The sequence below is a fragment of the Nerophis lumbriciformis genome, linkage group LG03, assembly GCF_033978685.3.
Source record: "Nerophis lumbriciformis linkage group LG03, RoL_Nlum_v2.1, whole genome shotgun sequence".
NCBI classification, from domain to species: Eukaryota; Metazoa; Chordata; class Actinopteri; order Syngnathiformes; family Syngnathidae; genus Nerophis; species Nerophis lumbriciformis.
The window spans coordinates 7,609,883-7,620,000 of record NC_084550.2 but is presented as its reverse complement, the minus strand read 5'-3'; the positions used below and the strand labels follow the sequence as shown (position 1 = coordinate 7,620,000).

The 10,118-nt window shown below is 38.6% G+C and overlaps 1 protein-coding gene across 2 annotated transcripts in view; it reads left to right on the top strand.

The window, feature by feature from the left end:
* The first annotated feature begins 5,034 nt into the window (after window positions 1–5,034).
* LOC133578335 (uncharacterized) overlaps window positions 5,035–10,118 on the top strand; it is a 38,262-nt gene continuing 33,178 nt past the window's right edge. For both annotated transcript variants that reach the window (XM_061932695.2, XM_061932686.2), the window contains exons 1-2: window positions 5,035–5,110; window positions 9,912–10,117. In XM_061932695.2, coding sequence (XP_061788679.1) covers window positions 9,997–10,117 — 121 coding nt within the window. In that variant the 5' untranslated portion in view covers window positions 5,035–5,110; window positions 9,912–9,996. The remainder of the gene's footprint in view (window positions 5,111–9,911; window position 10,118) is intronic.

The window sequence follows — 10,118 nt, the reverse complement described above, 5'->3', positions numbered from 1 at the left end:
CTTATGCTAGTAGTTTACTTTAACTCCAAGTGCGATCAGCCTTGTTTTCCGTTTTTTGTACCTTTTTGAGAGAAGATAATTAAATATGTTCCTACCTGCAAGCCTTGTCCGGAATAGTCCGTTTGCATCCTGGGAGAACAAACCTCAAACCACGTCGTGACAGTTTCCTGTATGTGGGCCTCGCTGGAAAAAGTTTGGACACCCTTTTTTCCAATTCACAAGTCATTATTCTATAAACTGAATTTTTACAAATATGATCCCAATATAAATGTTGCTATTTTTTAGCTAAATGTTTTTAATGTGTCCAGAATTGATATTATATACTTAACAAATATTAAATAAAAACATTTGTATAACCCTCACAGTCTCCTAATTTATCCTTTTAACAGTCACTCTATATTTTTTCTTTAGCAGGCACATTTTTATGTTACATGACAAATTATCTTCCAATTTTAAGTCAGGCGTGTCCAAAGTGCATATTCAAAAACATAGTCGAAAAGGAAAACAGCCAAATAAGACTTTTTTTTTTTTTAAACCAGGTTTTGAGCAAACATTTAAGTAAAACATTTAAAAACAATGCTAGTAAGACTTGCAGACACTGAAAGTGCATTTACGTGATAATATTGAGGTCTCAGGTTGTTTTAAGAAATGGACTGCAATTAATCATAATAATAATAATAATAATAATTGATTAGATTTATATAGCGCTTTTCTAGACACTCAAAGCGCTTCACAGAGAAGAGAGAACCCATCATTCATTCACACCTGGTGGTGGTAAGCTACTTTCGCAGCCACAAATTCAAATTCAAAAGTGTGATTAAAAATGTAATAATTTGACAGCACTAAAATATATAAGCATATCGACATGGTTGGTTTTAGTCAGTTTACAAAAACATCAAAACGGCCGCCAAAAGCTTGTTTTTATTAGTCTAATGCGGGGGTCAGCAACCCTGGGCTCTTTAGCGCCGCCCCAGTGGCTCCCTGGAGCATTTTAAAAAAAGGGTTGAAAATGGAAAAAGGTGGGGGGGGAAACATTTTTTAATTCTAGTATGTTTTTTGTTTGAGGACAAACATTACACGAACCTTCCCAATTGTTAGAAAGCCCACAGTTTAATATGTTTGTGTGTATGCTTCACTGATGAGAGTATTTGGTGAACATCGTTTTGTCCTACTAATTTCGGCGGTTATTGAACTCACCATAGTGCGATGAGGTGGCGACTTGTCCAGGGTGTACCCCGCCTTCCGCCCGAATGCAGCTGAGATAGGCTCCAGCACACCCCGCGACCCCAAAAGGGACAAGCGGTAGAAAATGGATGGATAAATATATACAAAAAAGAGAATTAAAATAAGATCACAGACACGCTGACACACAAGGTCACTACCCCAGCAAAAGCCGACTTGCAGCAACTCGGAATACCTTGCAGCACCAAGCTACCACAAAAGACGCGGGGACTAGACCCAGCAGGCTCCAACCAAGACGGCGGGCACCCGGAAGGGATGGACGGTGGGACTAAGAAGCTCCAGACATGCAGCCCGGATGCAGTAGCCTGAGGCGCCAACACAATCAAGCAGGTCCAGAGCGTACCCCCAGAAATATATATATATCCAGACTTTTCATTTTATGCGGCTCCAGACACAGGGTTTCCCACAGCTCAAAGAGCCGCCGCCTAAACTAAAGTCTTAAAAAAAAAATTTAAATTTTTTTTTTTTTTTTTCTAAATTGCTCGCAGTCCTTGAGGTGAAGGCTAATTAGCTTTTAGCGTAACGTTAGCTCATTTTGCGGTGTGTGCATGCATGCGTGCAAGCGTGCGTATGTGTTACGGACAGCAAAGCCCTGTCTGTCTGAGAGAAAGACAAGCATTATTGACCTAGAGTCAACAACTAAGTTATTTCACTTTACCTTTTTCTGTGTTGAAGCAGCAAAAAAGGACATTATGTTAAATGAAGAGTTTCTGTCTCTGATAGTTGATATAATAATGTAACTGCATCATAAAGCCTGCATGAAGTCCATAGTATTCAGGGATGAATAGTCTCTCCTATTGCTATTGTACTATTTTTTCAGCTATAGTTACATTAATCATTAGTAATGTAGCAGCCTAGTTTTGAATGGCAGGGTCCCTGCTATCACATGTTGATAAAAATATAACATTTATATGATAGAAATTAACTACAGGCTTCCCAAATGCTGTAATAAATTAAGCATGATGAGTTGAGCATATGTCAGCATGTGTCCCCACTTTTAACTCTTTTTTTCAAACGCTTATTTACAGTAAGTCATTAATTTGACTTAGTCATTTTGTCTTAGTAAGTCAATATTTAGTAAGTCAAAATAATGACATACTTAGTATCTCAGGTAACTAGGACTGTTTTGTGTTTTGTTTTTACTTTACGGAAAAAATATCGAGATATATATCGTATATTGCCATCCAGCATACGGAGCGGAAAACACAACCAAAAATTGTAGGCTTCTTTACGCGACGAAGCCGGCCTACTTCACCACAGTCTGTAGTCTATTGCCACTTGCCACCCAGCCCCTTCCCCGTCCTGGAAAGACACCACCTTAACTAACAAAGATTCTGGGGGAAACACTGAGACAGATTTGTTTTTTGTATTTTTGGTTTAATATGGCTCTTTCAACGATTTGGGTTGCCGACCCATGGTCTAATGGTTTTCAGTACCCATAGCAGATTGATAAAACACATTTTTATCACCAAAGTACAAATATGTAGGTTTTTTTGGGGCCAAAGTGTGGTGTTGCTGCCGCTCCTTTTGGTCCATTTCTGTGTTTGATGTCGTCCTCCAGCCCACAATGTGACATTCTGCCCGCTAAAGCAGTCTTTGTCCGCTTAATTAAAATCAGCCCTAGCGGCATAGATTATAAAATCGGTGCATTTGTACTTTCAATTTCCATGCCATTATGCTGAACGGAGCGTCCATTTACATTTGCAAGGCTCCCAGTGAGGAGTGAGCGCTCAAGGACAGGCGAGGGACAGAAAAGTTACCATTAAATCTAAGCATAGATGAGTGTCAGGAATAAGATGGCAAACATGTGAGTTCCTTATATAAGATGCCTCATTAACCTACATTGCAATAAAAGCTGTGCAAAGTGCACTTCCCACTAATGAGCTCAAGTATTGATTGACTGACACTTTGGATAAAAGCATCAAGGGAATCAATGGGCACCAAGGGGTCTTTTAAGTGCACTGAAATGTTGCATTTAAACAGACAGTACTCCACAAAAACACGTAAAGTACACAAATTGCCAATAGGTTTTAAATACATTCCCAACATTGCGATTATCTGACTAAAATATGCAAATTTATGTTCCAATCACAGATCTGAATTGCAAAACATTATACAATTATTTTTTGTTAAATTTGATTTTGCATTGAAAAATCAATACAGCGGTTTATCATCTTAAGAATACACTGCAAAAAGTCAGTGTTCAAAAACAAGAAAAAATAAAAATAAAATTAGAACTAAGGAAAATTATCTGCCAATAGAACAAGAAAATTTGGCTTGTCAAGACTTTCCAAAACAAGTAAAATTAGCTAACCCATACTTGCCAACCCTCCCGGATTTTCCGGGAGACTCCCGAAATTCAGCGCCTCTCCCGAAAACCTCCCGGGACAAATGTTCTCCCGAAAATCTCCCGAAATTCAGGCGGAGCTGGAGGCCACGCCCCCTCCAGCTCCATGCGGACCTGAGTCCGCTTTCCCACAATATAAAGAACGTCTACAGTAAAGCAGTCCGTCTGCCGTAAACAGCAATGTTGTGACACTCTTAAACAGGACAATACTGCCATCTAGTGCATTTGATGAAAGCACTTTTGTGCGTGCCACACAGCAATGCATAATCAGAGAGGGTGTTCAGCATGGTTAGAAAGATAGTGACAGAGAATAGAACAAGGATGGACAATTCAACCCTTAACTCAACAATGAGTAGATGAGTGTTATGTGTGTGTATATGTGTAAATAAATGAACACTGAAATTCAAGTATTTCTTTTATTTATATATATATATATATATATATATATATATATATATATATATATATATATATATATATATATATATATATATATATATATATATATATATATATATATATATAGCTAGAATTCACTGAAAGTCAATTATTTCTTTTATATATATATATATATATATATATATATATATATATATATATATATATATATATATATATATATATATATATATATATATATATATATGTATATATATATATATATATATATATATATATATATATATATATGCCAAGTAAGTTTTTGTTTATTAAGCCACAGTTAGTGTTTTTTTGTTGTTCATAGTTTTTGCCTTTGTGCAAGTGTTTGGTTTCATAGTTTGTTCTCCGCCATCGTGCGCGCCTTTTGTTTACTTCCTTGTTTTGTATTTATAGTCTTTAAATAAAAAATGTATCTTCATTCCCGTCTCGCCCGAGCCAACTTTCCGTTGCATCCCGGAAAAGCTAACACCCAAGACCAAGTCATGACAAATATAGGTCATCAAATCTCAGCAACAAGCTGTAATATCTTACTGAGATCATTTAGGACCATCCATCCATCCATTTTCTACCGCTTATTCCCTTCAGGGTCGCGGGGGGCGCTGGAGCCTATCTCGGCTACAATCGGGCGGAAGGCGGGGTACACCCTGGACAAGTCGCCACCTCATCGCAGGGCCAACACAGATAGACAGACAACATTCACACTCACATTCACACACTAGGGTCCATTTAGTGTTGCCAAGTGTAAACCATTAAACCATGGTTATTAAATCAATTTAATATGATTAAGATTAAGATATAGCATTAAGATTAAAATAAAATCTCCAGTTTTTCATGTTCTTTTTTTTTTTTGCATGTGGTTGTGGTTGCATAAAGGAAGCGCTCACAAAGGAGAGGTGTTTTCGTGCTTCATTACAGCTGTTTGCTTTGAATAAGGACGTGTGTGTGTGTGTGTGTGTGTGTGTGTGCACGCGCGTGTTTGAGGCAGCTGTTCATGTGTGTCCTCTCCAAGCTGGAGTGCAGCAGGAGGTTGTGTGCAAAGACGACGCATGCAAAGCCACTTACTTAAGGACAAGTAATAGAGTAAGTATTCAAATTTTCCTTTTTGCCCTAAAATGTATTGGGGGTTTTTATCCTGTGTGTAGTGCATTTTGTCATTCATAAACACAATCATGTGCTTTTATTGTAATACAGAGGAAAACACAATTATCATAGTTTGTTATGATTGTGTTACTGATATAATCATTGGGCATGGTTATTTTTTGTACACTGTAATGTATTGCTGGGATTAGATGCGATGAATAGATAAACGGGACAAGATTGTGACGTGTTGGCATGCAAAAGCGCACATAGTTGTAGAGAGTGTAGCGATGTCTGATGAGTAATATAGAGGAAGGCGCTACAAATGTGTTATTGACATGCAAAAAGGTGTAAATGATGAGTAGTGTGAGTCACACAGACGAGTAGACACCCACGCGCTCACAGTGCGGAGTCATCCGCCAGACACACAAGCTGAGCGACAACAATGCTGTGTCGTAAAAGCATCGTTGTGTTGTGTCACTGATGACACTTCAGTTTATAAGCACACATTTTGATACACTTGCATCATCCTCATCAACTGTATCCCTCCAATCATTCATAGTTGCATCCATCAACACACATAGTCATGTGTTCACCCACTCATTCCTTCTTGACTGCACTTAAATGTAGAATATATTTATATAATATTGATATATTATATATTATATATATATATATATATATATATATATATATATATATATATATATATATATATATATATATATATATATATATATATATATATATATATATATATATATACTATAATATATATATATATATATATATATATATATATATATATATATATATATATATATATATATATATATATATATATATATACTATAATATATATATATATACTATAATATATATATTATATTATTTATTATTATTATTGTCTATTGTGAGCGAACTGTGGTGCTGAATTTCCCTCAGGGATCAATAAAGTACTTTCTATTCTATTCTATTCTCATCCATGAACTAATTAACTCACCCGTTAATTCATTTATTTACCCATTCATCCATCCATCCATCCACACACTCACTCATTCATCCAAAGATGTACCTATCTGCTCCCTCACTCATGCAGTCTTTGTCAATTCATCTCCTCAATCACTTAGTCATTACCTTATTAATTCGTTCATTCATCAGATCATGCATCCAAACACTCACTGGCGATCCATCCACTTTTTCAGCCCTTCATTCAACCATCTTTTCCCCTTTTCCCTCACCCATGCATTCCTCATTCATCCATTAAGCATGTACTCATTCATTAATTTACACTCATTATCCAACCCCTCGCTCACCCAACATTCATTCAGTCGTCCATCTACTCCCTCACCCATGCATTCCTCATTTGTAATTCCACTGAATCATATATTCATCCACTCATTCACATCATCCATTCATTCATCCACACGCTCAGCATCAATCTACTCCCTCATCGCTTAATTCATTATCTACTTACTTATTCATTAACTCACTCTTTATCCATGTATCCATCTACTAACCAGAGGTGGGTAGTAACGCGCTACATTTACTCCGTTACATCTACTTGAGTAACTTTTGGGATAAATTGTACTTCTAAGAGTAGTTTTAATGCAACATACTTTTACTTTTACTTGAGTATATTTATAGAGAAGAAACGCTACTTTTACTCCGCTACTTTTACTCCGCTACTTTTATCTACATTCAGCTCGCTACTCGCTACTAATTTTTATCGATCTGTTAATGCACGCTTTGTTTGTTTTGGTCTGTCAGACAGACCTTCATAGTGCCTGCGTTTCAACAAATACAGTCACTGGTGACGTTCACTCCGTTCCACCAATCAGATGCAGTCACTGGTGACGTCGGACCAATCAAACAGAGCCAGGGGTCACACGACCTGACTTAAACAAGTTGAAAAACGTATTGGGGTGTTACCATTTAGTGGTCAATTGTACGGAATATGTACTGTACTGTGCAATCTACTAATAAAAGTTCCAATCAATCAATCAAAAGTGTGAAGGAAAAAAGACCATTTTTTATTTCAACCGTACACCCCGTCAAAAGCCTAAAGACTGACTGCACAGTTCTTGTCTTCACAATAAAAGTGCCGCTCCATCGCGCCTGCGCTTTCAAAATAAGAGTCTCCGAAAGCCTGCGCAAACAAGCTAGCAAGCTACGGAGTTTGCCGCCAATGTATTTCTTGTAAAGTGTATAAAAACGAATATGGAAGCTGGACATATAAGATGCCAAAAACCAACCACTTTCATGTGGTATTAGACAGAAAGGAGGAACTTTTTTTCTCCTCCATTTGAAAACGTGGACGTTTGTCATCACTACTGTCTGATTACAATCAATGCAAGTCATCAGAATCAGGTAATACACCAACTTATATTCTTGTCTTCATGAAAGAAAGGAATCTATATGTGTTAAACATGCATGTATATTCATTAAAACACCTTTAACATGTAAACAAAAACGGCAAAATAAATAAATATAAATTATATACTGTATATATATATGTATGTATATATATATATATATATATATATATATATATATATATACAGTACACACACACATATATACATATATATATATATATATACATACACATATATATATATATATATATGTGTGTGTATATATATATATATATATATGTGTGTGTATATATATATATATATTTGTATATATGTGTGTGTGTGTGTGTATATATATATATATATATATATATATATATATATATATATATGATATGTGTGTGTATGTTACTCATCAGTTACTCAGTACTTGAGTAGTTTTTTTACAACATACTTTTTACTTTTACTCAAGTAAATATTTGGGTGACTACTCCTTACTTTTACTTGAGTAATAAATCTCTAAAGTAACAGTACTCTTACTTGAGTACAATTTCTGGCTACTCTACCCACCTCTGCTACTAACTCACCTATTGATTCCGCCATCCAGCCACACACCCCAACATTCATGCGCGTATATAGTAATTCATTCATCCAACTATGCACCAATCCATCCAGCTACTCAGCGAGCCATTCATTCATACATCCACGTATCCATCTACTCCTACATCCATGCACTCCTTATCATCTATCCAATCAATCAGTCATTCACCAATTCAGCATCTACACATTCATCCATCCACTTTTTTATCCATTCCTTCATTTATTTCCTTCTTTGTCCAGTCCACGTTTTCACTGTTACCTTCGCAAGGTTGAGCCAGCATTAAGACTACATTCAGTGCGTTCACAACACTGCAGGGTAGGATGTCCAATTCCCATTTTTTGGTCAAATCTAATCTTTTATGTAGTCGTTAACAATACAAAAACATGTGTCCAGACTCCAATGTGAATGCAAACTGACCCGAATACAGACATGGCGTCACGGTTTGGTGGCTGCAGGATTAGGTCTCTGCTTTTTGCAGATGATGTGGTCCTGATGGCTTCACCTGGCCAGGATCTTCAGCTCTCGCTGGATCGGTTCACAGCCGAGTGTGAAGCGACTGGGATGAGAATCAGCACCTCCAACTCCGAGTCCATTGTTCTCGCCCGGAAAAGGGTGGACTGCCATCTCCGGGTTGGGGAGGAGACCCTGCCCCAAGTGGAGGAGTTCAAGTACCTCGGAGTCTTGTTCACGAGTGAGAGAAGAGTGGATGGTGAGATCGACATGCGCATCGGTGCGGCGTCTTCAGTAATGCGGACGCTGTATCGATCCGTTGTGGTGGATCGGAGCTGAGCCGGAAGGCAAAGCTCTCATTTTACCAGTCGATCTACGTTCCCATCCTCACCTATGGTCATGAGCTTTGGGTTATGACCGAAAGGACAAGATCACGGGTACAAGCGGCCGAAATGATTTTCCTCCGCCGGGTGGCGGGACTCTCCCTTAGAGATAGGGTGAGAAGCTCTGCCATCCGGGGGGAGCTCAAAGTAAAGCCGCTGCTCCTCCACATGGAGAGGAGCCAGATGAGGTGGTTCGGGCATCTGGTCAGGATGCCACCTGAACGCCTCCCGACCGGTAGGAGGCCACGGGAAAGACCCAGGACACGTTGGGAAGACTATGTCTCCCGGCTGGCCTGGGAACGCCTTGGGATCCCCTGGGAAGAGCTGGACGAAGTGGCTGGGGAGAGGAAAGTCTGGGTTTCCCTGCTTATGCTGCCACCCCCGCGACCCGACCTCGGATAAGTGGAAGAAGATGGATGGATGGACCATGTTTTTGTTTGATACGTCACGTCATTATTGTGAAGACTTCGAAACTGCAATACTGCAGTATCTACAAAACCGTTACACCCCTAATATACACTCATCCACTCAATCCATGCATCCAGATTCTATTCACTTGTCCACACAGTCATGCTTACATCCACCCACTCATCCATCTATCCATCCTTATGTGCGTTATGTGATTAAAGAGAAGACATAATCAGCAAGTAATCGTATGTAATCTTGTTCCACGTGTACTATGGTTGTCACATGGTCACGCTGAATGAGATGAAAGTCTAATGGAGGATTACATAAGGGACAGTGTAGCGCAGTGACCGGCATGAAAGCATATACAAGGATCAGACGCTGGGAAAAAGAAGTACAAAGCTGTCCAGGGGTTTTTCATGTCACTTTCATTTAGTGGATAACCACAGGCCTCATTCAGAGGCTAAAGAGGACAAAGCTGCACTTGCTGCACACACTCTCACCTCCTAAATAGAAAGGAGGAGTGACACAGAGGAGGGGCCACTAGGAGGTGTTAAATAATAACTGATCAACTTCATCAATGATAAGATTTTCTTCTTCTTCTGCAGGTTTACCTGCTGACATGTCCATTTGAAGTCTTCTGTCCAAGCTGACACAACATAATGGCTGACGCTGCATGGTGGTTTCCAGTGGATGCTTACAATGGAGTGCTGCAGTAGGATGCACGGCTGCGTGCCTGCTTGGTTGCCGCCACAGATGATTCTCAACCTCCACTTGGTCATCCTGTTCAGTTCGACAGTCTTGTCCCAGCCGGG